Below are 27,996 nucleotides of genomic sequence, written 5' to 3'. Positions count from 1 at the left end.
GCGCGCAGCTACGCGGCCGCGCGCGCGCGGTGGGGGGGGAGTCCCGCGGGGTGGCGGCGGCGGCCGGCGGCGGAGCGCGGCGGCGGCGGCGCCTTTAAAGCTGGCGGTGGACCCGGCCCGCTTCGGTAACGGCCGTCGCGGCCGAGCTCGCCGTGGGGTTGCTACCGGCCCGCTTCCAGGCGCCTCTCCGGCGGCGGGCCCCCGGCCCGGAAGCGTGGTGAGGGTGGCAGGACTCGCCGGCGACTTCCCTCGGCTGAGCGCCTCGCGCTCACCGGGAGCTGCCCCCGGGCCCGGAACCGGGCGGGGGGGGTGTCACCTCGCGGCTGCGCGGTGCCCTCCCGGCGGAGTTCCGGAAAGCCTTCACTCCCAGCTCCAAAGGGTGTTCTTGCTGGGGTTGGCCTGTGACAGGTGTTGCTTCCCCCAGATCTGTATTGCCGGGCCAGATAGCCGTTCTTGGGGTTTTTGCATGTAACGAGCCCCGTTCCTAGAGTCTTACAATCTGGGAGACTGCCTAAGCGACACGTGGGTTACCTCAAGTAAGGGGAAAGCCCCAGAGCAAGCAACTGCTCTCTTACTGCCTGGGGAGCAAGAACTTATAAAGGAGAGCTAGCCTTGTGCTTGCATTTTAGGGTCACCATGGTGATTTCCTCTGTGGTCCATCATCACTCTGTTTGGGGTCACTGGACTCAGTTAAGGTGGCTGATGAACTTTCATAGGAGGACCATGGTACAGTGGAGCACAGCTCCTGCCCAGTGGACACTTAAGCAGAAGGAACCAGTGTTGATGCCGTGGGGTGCGAGTCCTCAGAGCAGGAGGGCACTCCATCCAGCCTCCCCCAGCTTCCAGGAGGTCATGCTGACCAGTGAGCGTTACAATGTGCAGCGGCTGCCCTTCTCCCATGTTTCCAATGATGACGTAGCTTTCTTTGAATGTCTGATGCCAGGGAGAGTCATCACAAATCCAGAAGAATTGAAACCATTTAATGTGGACTGGCTTAAATCAGTCCAAGGTAAGTGAACTTGTTTGTTTTTTAATTTTGGCCAAACCTCTGCCCCCATTAGCCCACCAGAATGAAAAGTCTGTCAACAAAAATCTTCTCCCTGTTTGTAGCAGAGCAAGTCTTTACAGATCCTGCTAAATCAGTTAGTTATTAGAGTGGATCAAAACCTTATTCAGAGTATTTTTTCCTCATAGAAAATATTTCTATGAGAAATACCTAGCTTTCATCAAAGAAAATCTGAATCCCATTAGCTATTTAATTAGGTTTTGCCTGAAACAAAGGAGTTCTGTTAACAGTTTCTGAATTTTTGACTGAACCTCAGAAAACAAATGTCTATGTTTTTTCTTTTGTGTTTGTCAAAAATTTCATAAGAATATAGAACACCTTCTCCCACTGGAAATTAAGTCTATGTACACATGCAAAGTTTTTACAGTGCTTTAAGAGAAAGCTCACTATTGAAAATGTTTGTTTGTTTAAAAGGAAAAGATTAAGGTAACTCTAGCTCATAGTGCTGCGTCCACTTCTGGGCTCCCCAGTATAAAAGAGAGATATGAAGCTACTGGAGCAAGTGCAGCGAAGGGCTACTAAGACGATTAAGGGACTGGAGCATCTCTCATATGAGGAAGGACTGAGAGAACTGGGACTGTTGAGACTGGAGAAGAGAAGGCTGAGCAGGGATCTTATCAATGCTTTTAAATATCTGAAGGGAGGGTATAAAGAAGATGCGGCCAGACTCTTTTCAGTGGTGCCCAGTGACAGGACGAGAGGCAACAGGCACAAACTGAAACACAGGCAGTTCTGTCTGAACATAAGGAAAAACTTTTTTCCTGTGAGGGTGACAGAGCATTGGAACAGGTTGCCCAGAGAGGTTGTGGAGTCTCCATCCTTGGAGCTATTCAAAAGCCATCTGCACAGGGACCTGGGCAATGTGCTCTAGGTGACCCTGCTTGAGCAGGGGGGATGGACTAGATGACCACTAAAGGTCCCTTCCAGCCTCAGTCGTTCTGTGATTCTGTGAGTGTTGTTACTTCAGACATAATGTGTTGCCGCCTTTCTCTTTCTGATTTCTATACAGCCTACAACTTGCCTTGAGAGTCTCTTGCTTTCATTGCAGGCTGTAGTAAGCTGTTGTTGAAGCCACAGACAGCTGCAGAGGTATCTCAGGTTCTCAGGTAATATGCACCTTTTTTGTCTGGGCTTTGGAGCGAACAAACTTCGGTCTAATTTGGGAGGGTCAACCAGGTGAAGGAAACTTTCAGATGTTCAGCCAACTAATTGCCATGAGCACTGGAACTACTGAAGCTGCCCTCTTCTTGACTATATGTCTTGTGATTGAACTTCAGTGACTACAACTCTCTATTCTGACCTTTATGTTCCACATTCCCCCCACAGCCCTTTAGGTTCCTCGCTGTTTCCTTGCATACCTTTTGTTCCACCTGCTCACTGAACAGGAGACACTGCATGCTGTTTTTAATCCAGAAATATGCTTGCTGGTGGGTCAACAGTATCGACATGCTTATTGATCACTGTCTTTTTACTGTCAGAAGGGACAAAAACCACCCTGCCTCTTTACTGCTGTGAGAAGAAGAGCAAACATATGCCTTTGGAGCTGTTTGTACCCCATTTTTGATCTATATTGTGCAGAACCGTCATAGAAATCATTTATCTTTGAGGCTTCTAGGGTGCTGTGATTCTGGTTGATGTTGGCCTTTAGATTCATCAGCTGTTTGATAGGAGACTGTTGGATAAATACAAAAGCAAGCTGGGTGACTGCATAGTTTCCTTAAACAGCGCTAAAGTGAGTTTCCTAACTAGAAATGTTTTCACAGAAGGAGCTGACACTTTTCAATGCAGAAAGGGACTTGAACCTGTGCCTTGTATTTCGTAGGCCCAGTGCTCTTCCTAACCCACTGGCTGTTCTGAGGTGATTGTGTCATGTCAATACCCGGCAGAAACAAAGGCTGAACTTTCACTTGTTTTACCAAATGAAACTCTTGTTTCCTGGCCAGACGTCCTTGCAAAGGCTAGATGGACAGCAGCAGACTTTCCAAGTTCACGTTGGTGGCTTTGATTAGAAGATTCAAAAGTTCTCAGGAATACTTGGAGTGGGGGAAAGACATGAGGGGGAGAGAGAAATAAGAGAGTAGTTTTAGCATCAAAGACTTTTCTGCTCTACTAAACTGTCAAAATTAGTGCTCAGTGGGAGTGGTTGTGTTGAAGGATTCAGGAATGCTGCATCTGAGGAAGGGAAAGAAGATTAGGAGATATGGAAAAAAAAAATCCTGCTGTAGAGATGTTGGGCCTGATGCCAGAGTCAGGCAGTTTGAGGAGATGATCTTTTAGTCCACTAAATCAGTAATAACACTTCTCTAGTTCAGGGGCGTGAGAGCAGGTCTAGCTGAGCATCAGGAGACAAGATCACCATTTGGCTAAAGAGTAAAAAGCTGCGTGAACCTGGTCCAAGCTCTGTTGCGACAGAAATATAAAGTACAGTAAATCTCAGGACTTCTGAAATACTTGCTGGTGCAGTGCAGCTTTGTGTAATCAACTGTACAAGAACTTCTGCAAGTTCAGAGGGGATTTGATGGATGGCACTTTGCACTGATATGGTAGGCTGACAGAGCACTTAAGGCATAGATGCACATGCTTTGTTACCGTAGAGCATTAATTTCTTGAAGAGGAGCTGGGGAGGGCAATAATGTCTTAAATGACTGCAAATCTGTCAGACCCTATTGAAGAAGTCAAGTTGCTACATGAATAGCTTATTTATGAACAGAGTAAGCTGTGATTTTCAGGCAGAAATTGCATGGTAGAACTGGCAATATGCAAGGGGATGAAACTCTTCTGATAGACTGGGGCATGGTCCTGAGAAGCATAATACTTTGGGAAACCTATTCCCTTCCAGGTACTGCCATGAGAGGAACCTGGCTGTAAACCCACAAGGGGGTAACACAGGCCTTGTTGGGGGCAGTGTTCCTGTCTTCGATGAGATCATTCTCTCCACAGTTCTCATGAGCCAGATCATCAGCTTTGACAAGGTGTCTGGTAAATATCATGGACATGTTATTCCCAGAAAGAAGGCTCTCGCTCTAACCCAGCCTTCCTTCCAGGAGCCAGTAACTGCATCATCAGCAAGGTTCAGCCCTGCAGCATCGTAATGGGCATCAGAGATTTGTTAAATCCAGATTTCTGCTACTGATGTACTCTTAGGTGGTAACAGCAGCAGATCTAAAAATCCATCTGGTGGCAGAGAGAGGAAGAAAGAGAGAAGAGAAATACCCGTGTACATTCTGTTCTTTTGCAAATCCAAATGAGAAACCAACAGATTGAACAGAATGACAGTGGTGAAGGAGGCACATGATAACTTTGCACTGGCTGAGGGAAGAGAGGGATGAGGAAAGTTTATAGGTTGTTTGAATTTGGAAAGTGAGAAACCAGGCTTGTTTGAGTATTTTGGTCCTTAAAATATTGAGAGAGGGAGAATTGCAGAGATATACTTAATGTCAGTGTTTTACATGTCCAAGGCTCTAAATGACCAGATGTTAAGTCAATGGCCAAGCTCTCGTAGGTTTGAGGAAGAGTAGGACAAAGCTGTATGACATGCACAGAGTTCTTCTGGGTTTAAATTGAACCCCAGAAGGATTTGGAGAAGAACAAGTGGTTGCAAATGCTTATACTATCCTGACTCTTTAGGAGGCACCTTCTTTTTGGGCATCAAGTTATAACAGTATGTTTATGTTTCAGGAATCCTTGTGTGCCAAGCTGGCTGCATCTTAGAGAACCTCAACCAGTACCTGGAGGAGAAGGGTTTTATCATGCCTCTTGACTTGGGAGCAAAAGGTAGCTGTCACATTGGTGGTAATGTGGCCACAAATGCCGGAGGCTTACGGCTCTTGAGATATGGCTCTCTCCGAGGGACTGTGCTAGGACTGGAAGTGGTAAGGCGAGTACCTTGCAGTTCCCGTTTGTGTCTGGACCTCTCCCTGTTACCCCATTTTCGGTGTTCTAGCCCTTAGCTATCCATTGTGCAGACAAGATCCTCTCCAGGATCCCACTTTTAACCATTTATTGCTTGGCTCTTTTGAGGAGTGTCAGCAAGTGTCTTCATGAACATAGCATCTTTTAGTTATACCACAGCTTCCAGCTCTGTCCTTACTGATATAAGTGGTATTAGATGGTTTTCTTATCCAGAGAAATGAGAAGAAGGTGGGGAGAGATTTGGTGATCACAGGTTACCTGGATGAGGTTGATTCCTCTGTGGATCTCTGGAATGCTCTAGGAAGCAAAATCCATCCTACAGTCCTCTTTTAGTGGCTTCTCACTCAGAATTTCAGACCTGTCAAGATGCATTTGTTAAATACTCAGCATTTAACAGACAAATCTACTTTGGGTTTGCTTGCCTGTTGGCTTTGTCTTAGAATTCTTCCGTATTACCACAGCTTTTTGTGGTCCGTGAAGTGTTCTTCAGCCTGCTTCAGCCCTACCAGGCCTGCGCCTCTGTGTGTAAAGACAGGCTGGTGAATCTGAAAGATTTCTAGGACTGGGAACAGAGAGCTAATAGAAAATAAGTTGGCTAGGCAACAAAACCCCCGTTTGGTGTTTTATTGTGTAGGCTCAAAAGGGGGAAATTTTGTCCCTCACATTAATCCCTCTAGCTTAAAAGCAGCCTTTAATAGCAACATGTCTTAGAGGCATTCAGTCCTGATTTTTAAGGGCTCAAGTGGTGGAGGACTTGCTTCACTCTGGTTAACTGTGTTCACTGTTTCAAAAGTGCTCTTTGTTTCCATTGAATGACTGGAGTTAGGGCTTCAAAGAATGGTTGATCTTGTCAGCAGTGGTTGGTAGGAAAAGTTGTGTAAACTCAATTTGCTGTTATTGTTCTTTCCAGACATGCGCAAACAGCACCTCTAAACAAAAAGGAGACAAGTTTGGGGGAAAACTCATAGAGGGGAGGAAGAGTGGAGAGATCTAGGCATGAGGGAGAGATGAAGAGAGTGTAGGAACAGGCAGTAGCTGATGTTGCATTCTGCAGCACGAGGAGGCTAGCAGCAGGTTTTCATCAGCTTAGTATGTCAAACAAGCTCATCACAGCAGCTTTCTACATAGATGTTTTGATTGGGTCTCCTTGTTTTCTTGCAGGTGCTGGCTGATGGCTCGGTTCTGGACTGCTTGGCATCTCTGCGCAAGGATAACACTGGCTATGATTTGAAGCAGCTTTTTATTGGATCTGAGGGGACCTTGGGAGTTATCACTGCTGTCTCCATACTCTGTCCTCAGAAACCTAAGGCTGTGAATCTGGCATTCCTAGGTAGGCACCTTGGTAGACTTGCTCCCCAGCCATGTGTTGCTATCCAGTAGCGATTGTGTTGACACTATCAGGAAAACAGGAGCTGGTTTGGGATCTGTAGCAAAAAAAGAGGCTGTCATGTGAGCTGCTATTAATAATTTCACACCTGAAATCGGAGATTGCGAAGGATGTAGAAACAGAGAGAAGAAAGCATTGGTATCATGATGAGCATGAGTTTGTTTCTGAGAGTTAGTACTGTGCTGTCTGTTAAAATACTTGTGTAGGTATTTTATATCTGTGGTATAAATGTATAAAATACCTGCAAGGGCAGGCTGCTCCACAGGGAAGGGGAGCCGGGAGCTTAACAGGACAAACAGGCAGGCAAGGACAGTGCCATCACCAGCAAGGGCTCAGTCCCACAGTACCGAAGTGAGGTGAGCAGGGCACATCCAGTGACAGTAAGCAGGGGCAGCCACAGTCCAATAATCACCAGGCAAGACCATAGTTACAGGGCAGGGCTGGAAAGTTAAGTCTGCAGGTCAGAGTCCGGATCAACGGGGTACATGGCCAGGCACAGGCATGGTTGCAGTGCAGCTCCTTAAAAACTGCTCCTGAGCAAAAGTCAGAGAACCCCTGCTGAGGCTTTTTGGCAAAGTTTTTTGGGGGAACCTCCACTGAGACTTCTTCCAGCTTTTTCCTGAAAAGCACCAAGGCCAGCTGGGGCTGCTCAAACACCTTGCTTTTATCAGAGAGGTGGCCTTGAGTGCAGAGCGCTAAACTCCTAAGAAGGGGTGAGGGTACTCTGAGCCCTGACAAACCTGTGGGATATGTGCAGTGGACGCCAGAATTAGTCTAGACTCTTACTATGGCATTCAAACTCCTTTTGGGTTGTCTTCTTGCCTGTGCGGAGAACTGGGGTTGGGGCAGTCATTTTGGTATGAACTGTCTTAGAGATTTTGCCACGGCAAAGACTAATTGCTCTATGTTCTTGCTGTTCTGCTCTGATACCTTCAAAACCAACTGAAACCAAACCAATACAGGAGCTGTTGATTTAAACTCATGTAGGGTAGTCATTTATATTTGTTAGAGATGGGAAAGATGATTTGAAACCTGATAGGCTTTTTAAAACTTATTAGAAGTTTTTCTGGGGGTGTTTTTTTGTTCCTGATTCGTCTTTGTGGTCTGTCTCAAGGGTGTCAGAGTTTCACTCAGGTTCTGAAAACATTTACAACCTGCAGAGCCATGCTGGGAGAGATCTTGTCTGCATATGAGTTCATGGATGATAAGTGCATGGAATTGGTCAAGAGACACCTTAAGCTTTCCAATCCAGTAACAGGTACTAAAACTGATACCCTCTGTCTAGGTGAAAGAAACAGATAGTGTAATTTCTGCTCTAGAAAGAGTATTTCTTAGTCAGAGTACTGACTAAGACTCTGACTCTGTCAGAGTACATACTAAGAGTATTTCTTAGTTTTTTTAGCCTAGTTTTATATATATGTCAATGAGTGTGTGTGCATCCCTCGTAATTTTTGTACCCAGTATTCTATCCCAAACACATTTGATAGGAGTCTTTAATGACATAACTTTTTACTTCTACTAGTTCCCACCCACAAAAATACTAGTTTTTTAAAGAGTAATGGTTAGGTAGAGGACAGAATTTGTAAGTTACCTACACATAAAAGATTTCAACTTGAGTTCAGCTCTTTTTCAGCATCAGAAATCTGAGCAGTGGAGCCCCCCCTATTAAATGTGCCAAGCTTGGGAAAAGCTCCCAAATCTGTACTAAATTCCTGTGCTTTTACCACAGAGCATCTGCTCATTTTGTTCTCCCTCGCTTTCAGGGAGCCCATTTTATGTTCTAATTGAAACTTCGGGCTCCAATTCAACACATGATGAAGAAAAACTGAACAACTTTCTAGAAAAAGTTATGATTTCTGGTTTGGTCACTGATGGAACTGTGGCAACAGATGAAAAGAAAATAAAGGCAAGTCATCATTTCCCCATACTCAAATCTGTTTGGACTGCTTGGATTTGTATTTTTAATAGGGAAGTTTGGCATTTGTTTGATATTTGGTGTCAATGTCCCTGAGTGACCTGATAGCTTATTTGGCACATTGAATAAGAAAGTTTATGGAGAATGCTTCCCACTGCTGACTCTTAGCAGAAGACCTGAGTATTTGGTTTTTCAGTGAATATTTTCTATTTTAAAAACACGAGAATAGCGTATGATGTCTTTTAGGAATTTTTGGGACAGGACCTAAACCCCCTGAAAACTATGGAAACAAGAAGCTGCCATAGGTCAGGAATGAGTTGTCAGTGAGGCCAGGAGTGAACAAGAAAGTCCTGTAAGCCAGAGTGATGGTGCTTTGCAGTCAGAGACCGCGATCTCAGGGAATGAGACAGACAATTCATTATAAGCACTCAGGTTGTCATGTGTAGTATTTCAGTTAGGAGAACAGTGATTTGTGTCTGCATGGGTCTTTTACACTAGCCTGTGCTTCTGCCAGCACTGGTTCCCAAACCGACCCTTGCAGGTTAATAGAGGAGGCATATCCCTGCTTCTTGGGAAACTCAAAACTGGTTTGGAGAGAGTATCTGCCCACGCACATGATGCATGTTCTTTGTCTCTTGGGTACTGTCAAGCTTAGAGAGTTGGTGTAGCGCTTCACTGTAGATGTTGCTGAACAAATGTTATTACAAGCTTTCAAGAGGCAAAGGGATATCAGGAGTTGACATTATATGCCAAGAATCAAGACTCTTTTCCCCTCCATGCCATGAGGCATGGAACCTGAGAAGTACTTGGTTCATTTGTATTTCTTTGATCTTCGATTCCTCAGATGCTCTGGAGCCTGCGGGAGAGGATCACAGAGGCCCTCACTCATGACGGTTATGTTTACAAATACGACATCTCACTCCCTGTGGGGAAGTTGTATGATCTCGTGACTGACACCAGGGCTCGGCTGGGCCAGTGTGCCAAAAATGTGGTGGGCTATGGCCATCTGGGTGAGTGCAGATGCTGGGAAAGGAGCTGATTTCTCCCTTGAGGTCCAGGTGTAGTTGCTGTGCAACTGCTTTGGAGGGTTTTTTTAGATTTCTGAGAGGCAGAGACTAAATAGCAATTGTTAGCTGAGAACTATCAAAAGAGGAGAATGCACAAGGATCTTCATGTTTTGAATTTCATTGCTTTCAGACAGTATTTCATATATGTGTGGCAAGTGTGATTAGATGGCATAACTACTAGTCAGTCAGTAATTGAATTGGTCATTAGTATCTTTTTGCTCTGTACTTCCTGATCAAATTTGTAGGTTGTTTAATTTTACATAAATGTGATTAATGTACATAGACACATTTGGTTAAACACTTTCCTGTCTAAAGTGAGTAGTAGTATTTGAATCAATTATGTCTGAGCCATTAACTCCTAAAAGAAAGTGATACAAATAATTCAAAAAAAGACTTGTACATTTGTCAGTGTGCTTTGAAGCTAATTTGATTTTACATGCTCCAGGTAAATTGGACAGATAAATTGGTTGTTTAGCAGAGCTTTTCTGCTAATAAAAGCAGAACACTCTTCAGCATTCTTTGTTTGAGGTGATTTGAGAGACACAGAGGAGGTTGCATAATAAAGGTTGCATTTGTTACTGGTTTTCAAATGTAGCTCTTCATATTGAGAGTTAGGCCATGTACTGTGAGTTTGCTGGGATGCAGGAAGAGGTGCCAGAGTGAAAATGTTTGTTTTGTCTTCTGAATACCCAATAACTTGTGGTTAATCAAAGACTGTTATGCACAAGCAGCAAAAAGAAAAAAAAATGCTCTGCTTTGTTTCTGTTGACCCAGTGCTGAAGTGCATTTAGAACATTGCACAAGTATAATGAAGTAATGCAGGGCTATATTAAAATCTAACGATCATTACAAAATACTGTTGGGGGAATCTTGGCATGCCATCTCAGTGCAGAAAAAATAATTAATGAAACGCAGTTGTTTGAGTTTTAAAATCACGAAAGGAGGAGTTTGAAAGTTACTTAACTTAGAGGACTTCCTCAAAGATTGTATTGAATGAATGCAAAAACAAAGATCCTTTTCGAATTATTTGTGCACAGAAGAAGCCTAGTGTTTGTAGAAGGACAGTTCATAGTCCTTCTACACACAATTTGGAGCCTAACAAAGGCACCGTTGTTTGAGTGCATGGCTGAGCCAGTAAAGATTCTCCATTGCAGGGCCATTACAGAGACAGGTCTGTGAGAGAAACTCAATGTTTTCTTCCAGGAGATGGAAACCTGCACTTGAACATCACAGCGGAATCCTACAGCCATTCCCTGCTGGATGCCATTGAGCCATTTGTGTACGAGTGGACTGCAAGATGCAATGGCAGTATCAGTGCAGAGCATGGATTGGGTTTCAAGAAAAAGTGCTTCATTCAGTATAGCAGACCCAAGGAAGCAGTCTTTCTAATGCAGCGTTTCAAAGCCATGTTAGACCCCAAAGGGATTCTCAATCCATATAAGACACTGCCTTCCAGTTCCTGAGAACAACACGTTCAGAGAACTGAGCAGATACCATCACATGATGACTGCATCTCTAGCTCAGCCACAGTCAAATTGATGGATCAAACAATCACATGAAATGCTCCTTGGCTTATTTCCTTAGGGTAATGAAACAAGTAAAGGAACGTGGTTCCTCTTTTCAGGGTTGTCTGCTCTTTCAAAAGAAGAGTACATTCATGTTTTTGACTGTGTGGGTTTTCTGTTTAGTCTGAACACTCAAGCTAAGCATACAGACTTCTTTTAAAGTCTTACCTGCTCACCTGATGTTTAAAGTTGGTTTCTTCCTCCGTCCAGGTAGTGGAAGAGTCCTTGAAGAGTCCCTACGTCTCTCAAGCTCTGGTGATTATTGTTTCTCTCTCTTTTCGGTTTCATTGCCACATATGTTCTGCATCAAAGAGATGAGGGGAAAACAGGAGCAGCCTATAGCATGTCTTTGACCTTCTCTGTTGTCTATGTAATAGTCATGTAATATGTAATTATGTAGTGTTCAGACAGAAGGGCCAACATAAAACGTCACAGCTTGGAATCTGTAGTTTATTGCACCCTGCAGACTTGGGTATTAGATTTGGGAGTGTAGCTGAGTTTGAAAAATAGAAGATTAAATTCTGGGGACTCTCCTTCCTTTTCTCTTATCCTCTCACCCTTCCCCTCTGCATATGGCATCCTTCAGGCAAAAGAGGCTTAGTAGCAAGCATTATTTTTCAGGAGCAAGGGACCTTTGGGCTTTTATGTTGCCTTGGTCTGGTATTACCAGCAGAATTATGGCAGTAGGGTCCCTGATCCTAAACCTAGAGCTGCTTACCACCCTCCTGCTCACCACCGTATTTGGGAGAGGTAAGCAAGGCAATATCAAGGTTTATGTACGGCACATGACTGGAGTCAGAGCTGACTGATAGCGGCAGTGCCCTTGCTAATGTGCAGTGTTTGAGGCTTCTTTACAGCGTCTGACCTGCTAATGCCAAGACAGGCCTTTTGTTTGTGTTAGCATTTGAGATCCCACTCTGTCTGCTATTGCCCTATAAGTGCACTACAATGGGTTGGTTTTTTTTTTTTTTTTGTGAATGTGACTGTCACATACCAACATAAAAAGTTTTACACATCTGAGTCCACAGAGAGCTGAAGAGGATTTTATCAGTGTTGTTTTGGGAGCAGAGCAGGTGAGGGCTATCTAGCCAGATGCATATGTCCTTCTTACAGCAGGATTCTGTTCCTGAAATTCTCCACCGATTTAACTTTTATGTACTCATCTTATGGACAGATCTTTCCAGCTCCTGGATGCTGGTCTTAGCCTTCCCTTAAATTTTCATGACAAAGATTGTATTGAAGCATTATGGGTGGGAATAGGCAAACAATAGGAATAGTACTTGATAACATATAGCAGTAATGGCCTTGAGGGGTAATTGAGAGGAGAACTCTTAGATACCTGACAGGTACTGTTCACATCGTTACACCAACAGGCAGAAGTCAAAAGTGGTATGACATATGACATACATCCCCCGTGCAAGGGAAGGGCTGTACAGGCTATGCCAGGTGTATATTCTGCCATGGTAATGTAATCTGTTTTTTAACCTAAAGTGCAATGCAGCTGTAATCTTCTCCATTTCAGGACAAACATATTTAAACCCAGCAGAGAATCAGAAGTGCGGTAGAAACTTTATCCATCAGGAGTTTTGATTTTGATTGCTTATGTTATTATGGATATCTTTGAACTATTAATTTATAAGACCATGTTAATGCTGTCTTTCAGAAGTACCTTTCTACAAATAAAGATCTCTTCACATTTTGAAGCCTCTTAACATTATTTTTAGAGCTGTAATGAAGGTGAGTTTTGATCCTGTGTTTAAAAAAAAAAGTAATAACACACAAGACTTACTTCAAAAAAGAAAAAAAGCCAGGCTTTCATTTTCTGTGGGATATAACAATTGATTTTCATTTGTTGTATCCTGACTGTAAGTAGGAATTATATACTGATCAAAACCGAAACTCCCTGGTCTGATGTGCCTCTTCTAGTGGCCTAGAGACTATAAGCAGAAATCTAGTTTTGCTGAAATCCTTTGGCAAATCGGGTTTCTTTGGCCTAGGAGATGTGGGTGGAATCCTGCAATGCTCTGGCCAGAGTGCTGAGAGCCACCTTTTTTCTCTAGAGCTTCAGCTAAGGAAACACAGTTTAGACATATAGTGTGTCCTGTTTGTGTTCGTGATAGTGTGTGTAGATATTCCCATTCTCTTTCCCATTACAGTTTGCTCTGATTTACTGGTGAAGCAACCCTGATCAGAGGAGGTATTTTCTCACTCAGGGTGTGTGAACAAAGCATCAGGGACAGAAGAGAAGAACCTGACCAGCTCTTAATGAGAAGAGCAGTAGTGCTGATGAGCCCTGCCAGTGACTACACTGGCACCAGCTACATTGGCACCTACAACCACCAGCTCCAAGTGAAAATGTTGCTCTTCATTTGCTGTGATCTCTTAAGATTAGTGTACGCCTGTTGAACACAAAGACCTTGCCTCTCATGCTGTTGCTGGTGGCAATGAAGCATCATTTCCATTTGTTGACATGAGAGCCACCATCATTAAAAAAATATCTGGAGCAAGTGACAGAATGTAGAGGAACAAAATGCCACTGTCATCACGTGCCAGTCCTGTTCTTTCTCCCACTTTTCTGCAAGCATATCCAGTCATTTATGGTAGTGCTGTACATGCTGACAATATGTTTCAAATAATGTGATGGACTCTTTAGTGATGATAGCAAAGCTGGAATCAGAAAATAATAATTCTGGGACTTCTGGAGGAGCCTAGAGAACTAGGAGTTCAGTCAGGTATGGATTAATGTCTGGGTGTCCAATGTCCTTCAGAGTGAACAGACAGAGGAAAGGATGGATACCCTAGCACAAAACCTCTAGCAGGTTGTGCCCTCTCTAGGGATGTCACCTCCAGGCTGTACCCAGTAGGCATCAGTGTTACCCCACATACAGCACACAGGTACAGGTATGCAGTCTGGGAAGGACACTTCACTACAGCACTGCCTTGCAACTCCCTTTCACCTCTGTGTTTGGGAACACAGGAAAATAAAAACAGCTTGTCTGGCATTCAGTGGATTCCTTACTTGCAAAACATGAATGAAAAAAGTAGGCTTACTCAAGCAGGAGAGTGAGACAGAAGGGAAAGAAGATGGTGTAGGAAAGTAATATATCAGAACTCACTGAAAGGTCTAATGGAAAGAGGGATTGATTTTTATTTTTAGAGAAAATTGATTTTACTTATGCTTATTCTTTCATAGATTTTTCATGCCCTCTCACATGCACATACTTACAAGCACACGTGTCCCATCTGATGTGTGTCCATGTAGTCTGGCCAGGGTCAATTGTAAGCAACATGGAGGATAAGGGTTGTTTGGACAGGTCTTTTATACCCCTTAGGAGTCTGATGGTTATGGCACAATCATTTCGACTTAGCATCTTGTTTTCTTCTTCCTCCATGAATCCTAGGCACTGTCTTTGTTTCCTCAATTTAGGTATATCTTTTTGGCTACAGTCTGTCTCTCTTTTGAGATGGCAGGAAAGAATGACTTGCACAGTTAGATGTAACCTTGTTGCCACCCTCCTGTTATCAGCGTGCACGTCTTCTGCTAATGAGTCATCCATGCTGCAGTCTTATCAAGCCTCAGGCCTTCAGGTCTTGATGTAAACCATTCATTCCTCAATGTTTACCAGTGTTATTACTGTCAATCATGTCCCTGGTTACCAATACATGCCATTCTTTAACCCAGGCTCTATTGTTTCATCTAGTGCTTTCACACACACACATTTCCATTCAGACCTCACTCAGTCTTAACTAATTCAATATGAAGTCACTAAATCTTAGTGTTTCTGTTACAAATCTTTACAACACAGAAAACTGCAAGAGGCCCTGGCAATTGGCCTCTTCTCCAAAATGTAGAAATATGAGGCCAAATTCTTCTTTCATTGCTGAGGAGCTGCTGAGATAGCTAACTTCCATCCTCCTAGAGCCATATCCTCCTGCTCAGTCCAGCTGGCTTCTGAGTTCATCTCACCCACCAGTCCCAGTTCAGGCTGCTGAGGGAGGCCTCACCAGACTTCATGAGACCAGGAAAGGTGATTGTCTTATCCAGTATCTCTCTTCACTGTTAGCAGCTTCTTCTGCTAGCTGCTGTTCAGTTTCTTCTGCTCTTTCACAGTGCAGTGAAATAGATGATCCATACGGATTCTTTTTCTTGGAAGAAAAACATCCTAGAGTCTTTTTCTTCTATTTGAACTAGAACACTTTCTTTACAAGGCTGCAAGCTGTTGTGCTGGATTAAGGATGATGGCTTATCCTTGGCACTGTTGGGTAGCCAAACTTTTCATATTATAAGATCACAGCGCTCTCAGCTTGGCAGTATGGGTGCTTTTAGTAGAAATACCTGCATGTGTTATGCGACCTGTGGTGCTACTAGAGCCTATCTGGACCTGCTCTTTGGTGTCTCCTCTTCAGGTCCCTGTCTCTTCCTCTCTGACAGGGACTCTGTACCCTTCTGAGCCTTCATTCCTCAGGAGCTCTCAGGGAGGAGCTCATCCTTCAGGCCTCTAGCCACCAGGCTGAGAGCATTTTACCATCGTTACATTTTCCTATAACTAAGGGCTAATTCAGGCTGTGATGCTCTTTAGAGTAGCCCTCAAGATGCTGTTAGTCCATTTCAGCAGTAACAACCCCAGAGTAAATAATTCCTCAAACTCCTCCCATGATAATTTGAAACAGTGTGCTCCTGGATGGCCTTCTGTTCCTTGAAAATTCATATTGAGGCTGCCCAAGGCTTAAACTCTGTCACCAAGCTCAGGTGCATTCCAGCAACAACATTCCTGTATCGTTTTCAGTTAGATGTATCACAGAATCAGCTTACTGGTGTCCCTGGAGCAAGGCGTTCATCCATACCTGATGAGGGTGTAGACATGTTATATTTGTGCAGAGTTTCATGTCATAACATCTGGTGCAAAACAGTTGTTTGTCCAACCCGAAATCTAGGATTACCATAGTTAAAGTTAGTAGTTAGAGAGTTAGTTAAAGAGGGTTAAGCAGAGTCATTCATGCCATCATTAGCAAACAAGACAGAACGTGAAACGCACGCAGGCTATGCTGTTTATGGGAGCTCTGCATCAGGCGATGCAAAAATACAGAAAGCTCATGCTATTACTAAAGAAGAAATGGTTAGCTCTCTGCCAAATTAGGCTGATACTCTCTTTCCACATCAAACTGCTTATGTTCCCTGCCTTTCTTCTACTCCATTTTTTTCTTTTTTTTTCCCCCTAGACCACTGACCATAAAGGTTTAAAACAGTGGTTCTGTTGGGGAAGTGAAACTTTCCTTACTGACCTTTTTTTTTTTACAGCTATGTATGGAGAGAGAGCTCAGGAGAGACTCAGAGCTGCCAGATAACCTTATACTGTGGCAAGAGGAATTCTGTCCCAGTTAAATGTAGCCATCTCCGCTACATGCTGAGATCTGACAGTTCAATGTAAAGTTCACTGAGTCTCAGCTGAACAGGAGAGCAACTTTTCCAGAGGAAACAGAAGGGAGGAGTTATCATAGGATTAATTATAATATCTTTCTAGGAACTTACCAGCATTACATTTCTATTTATGCTTTTCAATGATGCTTTCAAATATTGGTTCATTTTTATCTGAAGAAGGAGCGAGGGACAGTATATGTGTGTGTGTTTGTTTTATGTAGAGAATCATTGTTGTAGGAATTCCTTGTCCATAATTCTATTTTTTTCTGGTGTGGACTTAAATATCGGAATAATGCAAAGTGTCTGCATATGCTCAACACCTTGAAGTGGTGTTGATATGACACAGTTAGGAAGCACTTGAACTCCCTCTCACCAGGTGGGCATGGGCAGCGAAGGCATTCTGCCCCAGGTAACTGGGCCAGCTCTTCCCCACTTCCAGTCTTAGAGCAAGCGAGCTCAGAAGTAAGCCAAGTATTTCTGCACAGAGCCACATTTTTCTGGGTAACCAAACCTGAACGGGTGCGTCAGTTCTTGTACACCACCACAGGAAAGAGCAATGAATCAAGTTTAAATGTGTAAAAAATGCTCTTTTGTGTTTGTGGACTCTACCAGCCTCCGAACAAAGAAATCACACAGCTGACATGTATAATGTAACAGGAGCAAGAACTCAATTAAACACGACCCTTCTGCCAGGCTGCCAGTAGCAGCTGACGCTATGCAGGAGTAACCCCAGAAATTCTTAAAAAGATGCTTTGTGTCCCATTCTACTAAGAAACTTGTGGAAAGCAACACTGTACCTTGCTGAACACTGAACCTTATTAAGCACTGAACCTGGGACAAGGAAACAGTTATTAAAAGAGGAAAGAAATGAAGTATATCTGGGCACTCTAATAACTTAATAACTTAGGTGAAGGATATCAGAATGCCGAGCACTGCATTGCCCGTTTTGTGTGGCAGGTTGGCACGCTACCAGCATACAAGGACTGGAAAGGTTGCAGCAGGAGTGAGGGAAGGAGACCGTAACTGATGGTGTTGCATGGGAGTGGTATAGACATAAAAGACCAAAAGCATCTGTTTAATGCCATATGCCAGCCTGTGAGACATGGGTAAGCTTCATATTGCCCAAATTAGGAACATTTCGACTACATGCCCTGACCATAAATTCCTCTGCTGTGCTTAGGGCCTGGGAGGTTGCAGCACGGTGTGTGTATGTGGAGGGAGTTGGAGATGGGGGTCAGGCAGAGTCTTCATTGCTGATGAACGATACCGCGAAGCTTCTGGCTGCTCCCAGGCATGGCCCAGCCCCTCTTCATGCTTTCTTCCTCCCTCCTTCCCTTGCCATCTTGCAAAGATCCCTCTGTGCCAGGAGATGGTGCCAGGATAAGGCAGCAGGTGAACAGAATAATCATAGCAGCACAAGGTATCACAAGACCCATTCCTGGCATGAAATATCCTGGAATTGCTCCCCACCCAGATGTGCAGAAGCAGCTGGAGGCTGCCCAGCTCCCACAGGTTCTGCCTTCCCCAGCTAGGCAGCAAGGACATTAGCCCAACATATGGCGGGGACGGATTACTCTGCCCCCCAGACCTGCAAGGTAAGTCCTGATCTCCCAGGGGGATTCGTACCCTGAGACCCAGTCTGTGAAGTGCTGGTGTACAGGAGCCTTGGTAGAATCTCAAACTCCTGTGTAATGCAAGTTATAATGGTCATCAATAACACCAGGAAGTCACTTCATAGACAAACCATAAAATGACAGTCACCTGGTTTAAGGGCAGGAGTTTTCCCCCCAAAGGCCCAGATACAGCAAAGTATCTAAGCTCCTCACCTCCAGTTACAATAATTGGGTTTTCACGGGGCAAGTAAGTGTTTGAAGCCTAAATGCCTTGTGACTAGGGGTTTCTGAGCCAGTGGTGCTTCTTAAAATGAAGAGGAATTTCCAGTAGGTAAACACCTATTCCAGTTTTGCTGCCACGATGTCTGGTAGAGAATTACAGTCCTAAATCACCAAGCAAGAATCGGCAGTATGGTGCTGTGGCCAGTGCCACTGACATTATGTGGCCAAGCGGTGTGAGAGTGTACAGCACTCTACAGGGTGACATGCAGATGAAACCGGAACGACCATATGGTGCTTCCTTCCACCCTCCAAGGCAGGCATCCTGCCCCACATGGGGCTATGATTTCCCTCCCCCCCCCATGCCTCCCTCCGGTAGCTGAGCACAACGTGTTTATGTGCGGGTGTACCTGTGTGTCCTCATCCATGGCTTTATGCTGCATGTGTGTTCTCAAGAGAAGGGGGCTTTCCCACTAAGGGTCCTGCTATGTCCTTATTTCCCTGAAAAACTGTTGCAAAACCTGCCTTCTAAGGCAGATCTTTTTACAGCTTATTAACTTCCACCCACCTCCTGGGAACACTTAGCCACTCCCTTTGTCCTTACCTGTGCCAGACATTTATAGAAGAGAAGGGATGCTAGATATAGACACACCTACACACTGAGAGCTGAAGACACCCATAAAGGAAAGGAGCATTTGAGTTGCTTTGCAAAGGAGAGATTTTCTAGCTCACAGCAGCAGGACATGAAAAACCTTTCAAGGTAAGGGCATAGGGGGAGAAACATTATGGCTGCAGAGTTAAAAATGTTTTTGTGGAAAGGTCAAATTTAGATAGCTCAGGTAACCTGTATAAGTGCTTAATAACCTACAGAATTAGTTACAGTTTGCTCCAGGGTAAAGATTGACTTCACCATGAGTGTTTCTTGCTGTATTCCAGGTCTTTTAATTTGAAAGAACCTTGTTACATCGATGCAGGTCCTCAGAGGTCTGTTGATTTTCAGTTTAATCCAAATAAACAAAAATTTTGTCCTAAACCTTAAAGCAGCCATAGCAGCATATCCAAAGGGCTACCATTTTGTCAAAAGGACATTTACAACCTGAGCTGTGGTTTTCAGTGCCATCCAGTGTTACACTGCCTTGGAGTTTTTCTCATTTTCTTCCCTCCTGGAAGATGTCACAGTTTAGCTCAGAAAGAAGAGCTGAACCTCTGGTGACAGCCATGCTGACAACCGTGACAGTTTTTAGGCTTCTTGGAAGAATTTGTCTTTAAAGGGTCTGGTCAGCTCACAAGGGGGTACCTCGAGGGAATTCCAGAGCAGTTTCACACTGTGCACGATTAGATAATTTCTATTCAAAGTTCCTATTCTGGTTTTATCTCTTAAACCTTCTTTGAAAAAGACTGTATTATGGAGCAAAAATCTGAAGTAAATAAAAATAAACAAAAATTATAAAATAGCTAGTGGCTTACTGGCAAAGGGTACTCTGAATGTGCTCTCCTGCTCTCCGTTACAGTAGGCTTCATGTACTCCAGGTGAAAGGTTCCTTGCTGTCATGTTATGAAGGAAGAAAATATTGCAGCAGGAATTCTGTGCATCATGCTCTATACATTTCCACTGCTATGCCTGCCAGTTATGAAATCACTCTGCTTAGTTATGGCTTTAACTGTTCATAGCATTTCACCGGTAAGCATATGAAAGATCAGGTGTGTCTTCTGTAACACCAGATATTTGCACTACTCATCTGCAACATTTGTGCTCTAAATAGAGCAAATGAGCTCGTAGATAAGTGGGATGTGTCTTTCTGTAAGGGACTAAAGGAAGGAATTATTTTAGCCCAGCATTGTTAATGGTGTCTATTGGCCCAACACATTCACTCGTTTTTAGAAATGGCTTGGTTAGAGACTTGCAGTCCTGTGACAGTAGTATGTGTATTGCAAAGGACTGGTCTTTTAGATCAATACCGACTTTTACAGGAATGTGCCAAGACAGTGAATGCGGAATAGTGGGTGAAACCCCATGTGCAGGTTGGGAAGGTATGCTGAAGGCTGTGACACTCCCTACGCTCCTGCAAAGTGTGGCCAAGTCCAGGGGCTGAAGGGCCCTCCCCTCCTGTGCTGGCCAGGATGAGTGGCTGCTCCTTCACCCTGTTGCCAGGCCCAGGCAACAGTGAGGCTGAGCCCAAATTCCCAGTGTGCATGTGCAGGTGCTCACGCACACACACTCAGATTAACACAGACAGGAGCACAGTGCCTTTATAGGCACCCGCATAAGCACAGACAGCACAAATAGCTTACCTGCTTTCTAAGGATGAGTGCTCAAGGGAAACCCCCTTCATGAGTCTCCCCAGCATCCAGCTCCCAGACCGCTGGTCTCTCTAAGACCCTCGATATCTTTGGTAGCCGGTTCCCAGCCCCTCAGTCACTCCAGGATTTGGTTCCCAGATCTTCACTGTCTCTGGGACCCAGCTCCCAGTCCTCTCAGCCTACTCACTGGCTAGTTTAGCCTGACACTTGCTACCAGATCCCACATGCACAGAAACCTAACTGACTTGTTTGGCTCTGGTGTCTTCTCCATTCAGGTATTCCTATTTCTCAACTACAAAAGAAGACAGCTTATACAAATTTTACATTCATGTATACTCACATATTTGATTGAAGAATGTAAGGCAAAAGTTGCAGAATTCACCTTTATTAAAAAAAATCCAACAATCAAATACCTCTATATTCCATGTTGTAACTTGGGTCTTTCAGGTCTTTCACGGCCCAGAACACCCCATTTTTGCTGTGGGTCCATGATGGACAGCTTCCCTGTGATGGACAGCATTCCAGGAAGAAGGCAGATATTCAGTATTGCCTTTTATCCACTGGTTACGTGTGCATGTTATCCAAATTTTGCAACTAATTTCATTACCTGGCTCTCAGGCTTCCTACCAGCAGTCACTGTGATGCCAGCTGAGCCTCATGAGCACTGAGGTGCTGGCTTCGTTGTTCATATGGAATAGTAGGAAACAGGATTATGATTGTCCCATTCTGTAAATGAGAATGTTTCTACTCAAAACAACTTAAAGCCCAAGCCCGGTCCACTGCATTTTGGAAAACATAGCTTAAAATATGGAGTTCACACTGAGTTAAAAAATGTTTAAGGTGAGAGAACCCAGCTCAAGTCTGTTGGTGAAAAGTTCCTTTTGGTTAGTAGTTGATCAGCAAATGACATCAACCCTTTGAAATATCCTATGTCAGCTATAATGAACTGATGATGTGGGTGCCTAATTAGGGTCAAATCAAAGGGTTTCACTCACCCCTTTTCATTCTTCAAGCAAAACAGTGGCCATGAGTAGATAAGGTGCCCGGTCCAGACTGCCATCTCTGAGCTTAGACAAATTAAAGTCCGAGCAAGGGGAGACAATCTGATGAAAACCTGAGGGAGACATGGGTAATGCTGAGCGTAAGTGCCCGGGCTAGGAGGAGGAGCTGTAATTGAGGTAAAGGTGTGCATGTGGTCGCAGAGAGGAAGCAGTCCTCTTGTTTGGAAAGCAGGGTGAAATTAGTCTGTTGTCAGTTCTGTTGAGTTTTTAGTCTGTTGTTTTTTGGGTTTTTTTTCTGAAAATCTCAGTTCAGTGTTTCTTTTAGGTCTCCATATTCTGGAGCCATTATTCAACGAGGTTTCTCAACAGAACTCAGGAGCCATGGATCTTACCTCCAAATGGTTAAACCATAGGAGGAGCTGGGATTTTTTATTAAGGAAATCCCTATAACCCCTATTAAGTGGTAATTTTCTAGCTCTTGGCAGCTGCTGAGAAAAGCTTAAAAGCATGAAATGCTTAACCTCTAAAGCCCCAGACACCAAAAAGCAAAGAAAAATTAAAGGCAGAGGAACAGACCGGAAGGCTGTCTGAAGTGTTTAGCAGGCTCTGTTTGATGTAGCTTGTGTGTTGTGGAAGGCCAAAATTAAAAGACAGTGATTTTAAGCACCAGAATTACTAATACAGCTGGGGGAGCCAAAGCTGGCTGGTATCAAGAAGAAACAATGATCCCAGTGATAAAAAGTCCTGAGGACAGCATGCGAAATTTGGTGTGTCTTGTCTGGGGAAAGGTTTATCTTCTATTAGATAAGATTCACTGAAACTCTACTTTCTTTCCAGGCATATCAAATATCTCTTTTTTTTCAACCTTGGGCTGGGACTTGTCTTCCTGTCTGGATTCTTTCATGTGAATAAAAACATTCTGCCGTAAGTTCAGCAAGTGCAACTGGTTACATGACTTTATCTGTACAGGGAAGCAAGAATCTGACCTGTGACACTTCATTTAACTCTCGTGAGATTTAGTCTAACATTAAAAGGGCAGCGGTCCAAAATTAGGTCCTGGATCCACATTTTGGCGTGCAAGTAAATGATTGAATTAGCCAAAGTGCAGCTCTTTTGAGCAAAATCTGCCATACAGAAATAGAAAAGGGGATCAAGTTGACAGCTTTGAGCCTTTCCTCCTCTGCCTGGTAAGTGAGGACAAGTGGAAGCAGAAGACTGTCTGACATCTGGAGCTAAGGGATGGGGCTTGTTTGGTTTGGTGACTTGCACCAGCTGCAAGTGCAATATCAGAAGGAAAGCCTGCTCAGGTTTGACTCCTGAAACCTTACATACATTTTCTTACACAGTAAGAAAAAAAAGAGGTGGTTTGGTTAGCTGAGCTAGGATAAAAACTGCATTGCCAGATGTAAGAGGTGGGTTATAGGCCTGCTGAGATTGTTTTCCCCATGTGTTAAGTTCATGCAGATTCTGGAGGATCTCTGCAGAGTTCGTGACCTCTCGCACGTCCTGTCGTGCCAAGACTAATGTCATGTTCCTCAAGACACACAAGACTGCCAGCAGCACCATCTTGAACATCCTGTTCCGGTTCACAGAGAAGCATAACCTCACCATAGCCCTCCCAGCTGGCCAGCTTGTCCACCTGGGCTATCCAGAGACCTTCATGACTAGCTTTGTAGAGGAATTTCAAACCACAGGACAAAACTACAATATCATGTGCAATCACCTACGGTTTAACCATTTGGAGGTAAGATCTATGGCTCCCGAGTTCTCCTGTTGAGAAACCTTGTTGAATAAGCAGTGTCTCCAGACTAACAGCTCCTCTTCTTTCCCCCTAAACAGGTGCAAAAAGTGATGGCAGAGAACACCTTCTACTTTTCCATCCTGAGGAACCCAGTTTCTCAGCTGGAATCTTCCTATGTCTATTACAAGGATGCTGCCCCTGCCTTCAGAATGTCAAAGGATGTGAACGAGTATTTGACATCACCAATGGACTATTACCATAAGGGTAATTACAAAGAAAACATTTACGCCAAGAATAACATGTGGTTTGACTTTGGCTATGACAACAATGCAGAAGATAATGAAAGCTACATCCAGGTGGTCTTGGAGGAGATTGAACAGAACTTCCACCTGATCTTGATAGCAGACTACTTTGATGAGTCCATGATCCTCTTGAAACACACTTTATGCTGGGATCTAGATGATGTGATTTACTTTAAGCTCAATTCCAGAAGCAAGGACACTGTCCAGACCTTAACTCCTGAAAGCAAGGAGAGGGTTAAAGTGTGGTGCTCACTTGACTGGAAACTCTACCTGCACTTCAACCAGAGCTTCTGGAAGAGAATTCAGGAGACCATGGGACTAGAGGAACTGGAAAAGGAGGTGAATCACTTGCGAGCAAGACAGAAGGAACTCATGGAGACCTGTCTCTCAGATCAGAAGCCAGTAGAGAAGACTCGTATCAAGGACAAAGCTCTCATGCCTTTCCAGTCAGGGGCTGCAAATATCCTCAGTTATAACCTCAACCAAGACTTAGACAACATGTCTCTGAGACCCTGCCAGAAAATGGTTATGCCAGAGCTTCAGTACATGTCCTATCTTTATGCTCTTCAGCATCCACACAAAAAGGGGAAGCAGCTAGGCTTTCCCTCGTTTTTGAATAGTTTCCGAGAAAACAAATCATCACCAAGCCGTAACCACACCTTATAATCCTGTGTACCTTCTGTTTGTGGATGGTGAAAGGTGACACAGACAAGTTTTCTCGATTTAATCATTATAAAATGCTCCACATCCCTTGGTTTCCCCCTCCTTCTCCTTTTCTTCCCTCTTCCCCTCCCACAGCTGCCATCCAGGGCCGCCAGCATTGATGCTTTTTGTCACATTTTATTGCTCCCTGCTGTACATGCCTTTGGCACTTTTAGTCTTTCTCAGCTTTCAAAGCCTGGTATCATTTTGCTGGAAAGATAAAAACTGTCCTCATCTCTCTCCCTTTGATTTTGTTTGGCAGGATAAAAAGAAAACAGCATTATTACAGTCATAAAGAACAATTAGTAATCCCTGTACTTCAGTTTGCGGGTACTTCAAGGTTGACGGATGATGAAAGTGGTTTAAGAGTAAAGTGATTCAGAGTGTAAGACAGAATGAATGTTGTGATTAATTATAACAAATCAGATAACTGTAATTTCATCCATGTCTCTGTACAGCCTGCTCCATTGCTGCTTTGGAAACTCTGGCCTTGTAAACTACATTCCTTGTGTATGCAGAGACCCTAGCCAAGGGTTATGGGCTGTAACCAAGACTCAGCCACACCCTGAGACTTTCACAGCTTCACATTCACTCCTTTCATCCCCCAGACCAACCCTCTCCCCCAGGTCCCAAGTTCTTGCTCAGTGTCCCTGCCCAGCAGGGGCTTCATCAGGTCTTCACTGTTCCTGTGGCCAAAATCTCAAACGCTGATTAGGAGAGTGGGTTGATGGAGGCAGGGACGCTGCTTATTTAAGATATTTCCCCACTATTGAAAGAGATAATCAAACCTATCTGGAATGTTTTGCTCATACGTAAGCTTCCCACTGGCGTAACGGTGATGGGGAGGTTCGTCAGAACAGCAATGCCACTGATGAATTGGCAAACTGTCTCCACTGGTGACCTTGTTTTGACGTCACAGTCATTAATTATTGCCACTGTACCTCTGGCAGGCATCTTTATTGGACAAGGTAGTGAACTATTGGGCATAGTTTTCCAGAGCGGAAATGCCCATCACCCGTTTTCAACGCACTTTTCATAACAATGGTATAGTATTTTTCAGTTTAACAAATATTCCCTTCTTCGTGATGGATGGAGCAGCAGCAAGGGTGAGAGAGATAGGAGAAGGGCTTCTTTTTTCCCAGGGAACTCATGTGCTCTCCCAAGCGCTCAGCTGCTGCTAACTGTACAGCTTTGCATTCTTTGGTATGTTTTTGTGTAGCAACAGCATGACCTGCTTATTAGTAACACAATCAAAGTTATCTTACATGAATTTGCAAACCAATGGACTACTCGTATACTTTGATTCTGATAAATGATCCAGGTTTCACTTCGCTTATAGCTGAAATACAGAGACCTCTGGGGCAAAACAGCCTTTCAGCAGTTCAGTCTAGAAAATGAGAGAAAATAAGTCATGCAGTAGAAATCAAAGGGGACTGAGTTAGACAGCCTGAAATGCACTGCCTAGTACTCTGCAGAGAGCAGCAGGACTAACATGTTTTGGGGGATCAAAAACAGAGCTGGGATTTTACTTGGCTACATTCGAATTGAGAAGACAGTCACGCAAGCCCTTCACCAAAGTCAGTGGAGCCAGGACATCATGACCATCAGTGGGTTTTATCCCCAGTGAGACCAAACAGACCAACTGAGGTTGCTACCAAAGTCAAACCTTCCTACAATGGAGAGCAATAACGAATGGCACCAGTTAGGTAAGGGAAGGGGAGCACTGATGGCTGGGCATGTGCTTACTGGGAGCATGAGAGACCATTTTCCAGTCCCAGCCGAGGCCAGGGTTAGCCTCACTCGGTGCAATGCTTACCTGATCTCCGACTGTGCTCTTATCTGCATAGTGGCAAGGCCGTATGAGGTAAAGCAGTAACGATGTAGAGATTAATGATACCGTAATGGGTTTCTAATCCAACAACCATAGCTAAAATTTAACAGGCTTAAGAGAAAATTTTAACTAGCTAGGGCAGAGAAGAAGCTGGCAATCTGAGGTCCCTTGTAACATTTCCTGGTGCTTTAAATTCTGTAATCCCAAGGGCCTTCCCCATCCAGTTCTCCAGCCTGCCATTCGCATGAACTGCTCATGTGCATATCCCAAGGCTGCTGGATTTTTGCCTTGCAGCTTTTAGTCTATGAGTTGCTGCGTGAACTTTGAGTCCTTTACCTAGATTTACACTGGGAATTATATAAGGTGGCCATAATATCATCAAATATCTAAACTGTATGCTTATCTTCACCCTCAAGAAGGATTTTAATTCATTTTATGCTGACAGTGGAAACTTTACTCCACCTATGATGATAAGGTTGACTGTGTTCCCATTTGTCTCCTACTTTCCTCCTGCCTGATGTGTTGTTGTGACTTTTGTACTTATTACTGCCCTTGAAAGCAGGGAGATAAATATCAGAAAGCTGCATGGGCTGCTTTCCATGGGGAGGACTAGCTAGAAGCCAAGGGTTACACCAATACAGGCAACACCTGAGCAGGGGTGGGGAAAGTGAGGGGCTCAGCCACATAACAGCCCCACAACCATCAGACAAGGTGAGGTAAAGAGTCAGGGCTGAGGTGGATGCAGTGATGGGATGGGAAGCCCCCCAGGATGGGCAGGGGACAGGGTTGGAGATAGGTACACCTCCAGCAAAGCTCAGGCCAAGTTTGAGCTTCAACGGGGCTCTGAGGCCATGGGCAGAGGATGCATGGGTGGAGCTCTGGGGGAGAGGCTGGTCTCGGCAGTTAAAGCCCTTTAGTGTCCTCAGGGGCTGACAAGATAAATCTTCCTGTGTTCATGTAGCCATGCCTGTGTTTGCATTGACAAGCAGAGAGGGTCTCCAGCAGCAACATGTAGAAGAACGGGTGCAGGTGACCTGCTGTCATGCTGCAGATGGTTTCTGGTTTCCCCGGCTGCCGAGAGCTCTGTCTCACAGCAAGCAAAGGCTTCCTGCTCACCTGCAGTTTGGGCCTGACCAGAGAGGTCTGTCTGTTGTGCTCTTTTATTTTTAGCATTATCCGCCAGTTTTTTTGGTGAGCCTTAAAAGCCCAGTTGCTGACAAACTTTTGCTATAACCACAGCAGGTCTTACAAGCCCTATGTATTTTCTTGCCTCAAGGTATCTCAAATCAGCTGCCCCCACCCCACATACCCAAGGCATCACTTTTCCCCCAAAGTTTGCATGAGTTCCTGTGACAGTCAGAGTCTGAATACTGGTGGCTTGTCACAAACTTCCTCTTGGCTTATGTAGGCCAAAGCCATCTTCTTACCCTTTTTTATCTTTTCCCACTTCCTGGTCCCTTTGATTCCCATCCCTCTGTTATTCCAGTTTCCAGCCCTGTCCTGCATTAAGACATGTTTTCCAAATGCATGGTTTTGAATTGCTGCAGCAGGAGCTGGGAGGAGAAAGAAAAAGCAAAGTGTGAGTTTCCTTTGAACCAGATTTCTCCCAGCCTGCCTGAGAGTGTGCCTCCCCTCTCATGCCTTGTGGGAAATTAGGAGTGAAACTTAGGCAGGAGGAGCACACCCTCCATGGGTGCTGCTGTCCTTGCATCACCTCCCTACAGGCCTGAGCAAAACAAATCTGCAAGTGGGAGGCCCCGGGCACCTGGGGCTCTGCTGATTCCAGCTCCAGTCCTCACTGATAATGGTGCCTTTGTTGCCCTGTGTTGCTGCTCCAGCTACTGCTGCTGACTCAGGGTTTTTTCCTGGTCGCTGACGATTGCTGCTGTGGGAGAGCCCCGTGACCCAGCAGTGGGAGGAGCCCGCTGCAGGGGGTCCCACAAGAGGGGCAATGA

At 44.5% G+C, this 27,996-nt stretch overlaps 2 protein-coding genes across 11 annotated transcripts; both read left to right on the top strand.

Annotated features, from left to right (window-relative positions):
- Nucleotides 1-31: 31 nt before the first annotated feature.
- Nucleotides 32-12,611, top strand: D2HGDH (D-2-hydroxyglutarate dehydrogenase). 10 transcript variants are annotated; one of them, XR_010885077.1, is made up of 12 exons: nt 34-125; nt 630-1,009; nt 2,115-2,172; nt 3,906-4,045; nt 4,745-4,938; nt 6,140-6,308; nt 7,480-7,623; nt 8,129-8,271; nt 9,125-9,290; nt 10,551-10,932; nt 11,123-11,167; nt 12,576-12,611. XR_010885077.1 is itself a non-coding variant. In XM_067302141.1 (11 exons), exons 2-11 carry the CDS (start codon nt 637-639, stop codon nt 12,593-12,595), a joined length of 1,452 nt encoding a protein of 483 aa, XP_067158242.1. In that variant the 5' UTR covers nt 32-125; nt 630-636; the 3' UTR covers nt 12,596-12,611. The 10 variants fall into 10 exon arrangements, 6 of the variants coding, with proteins under 6 accessions (XP_067158242.1, XP_067158241.1, XP_067158240.1 ...); XR_010885078.1 differs by lacking the exon at nt 12,576-12,611 and adding an exon at nt 12,435-12,453; XM_067302141.1 differs by lacking the exon at nt 10,551-10,932 and having other exon boundaries at nt 32-125.
- Nucleotides 12,612-21,589: 8,978 nt separating this feature from the next.
- GAL3ST2 (galactose-3-O-sulfotransferase 2) lies at nt 21,590-24,511 on the top strand. Its single transcript, XM_067302212.1, has 5 exons — nt 21,590-21,605; nt 21,791-21,866; nt 22,303-22,386; nt 22,930-23,209; nt 23,305-24,511. The coding sequence occupies exons 1-5, from the start codon at nt 21,590-21,592 to the stop codon at nt 24,172-24,174; spliced, it is 1,326 nt and encodes a 441-aa protein (XP_067158313.1). The 3' UTR covers nt 24,175-24,511.
- The last annotated feature ends 3,485 nt before the right edge of the window (nt 24,512-27,996 follow it).

Source organism: Apteryx mantelli, chromosome 9, assembly GCF_036417845.1.
Source record: "Apteryx mantelli isolate bAptMan1 chromosome 9, bAptMan1.hap1, whole genome shotgun sequence".
NCBI lineage: Eukaryota > Metazoa > Chordata > Aves > Apterygiformes > Apterygidae > Apteryx > Apteryx mantelli.
Note: the sequence above shows the minus strand (reverse complement) of the source record. Positions and strands in the feature narration are given on the sequence as shown.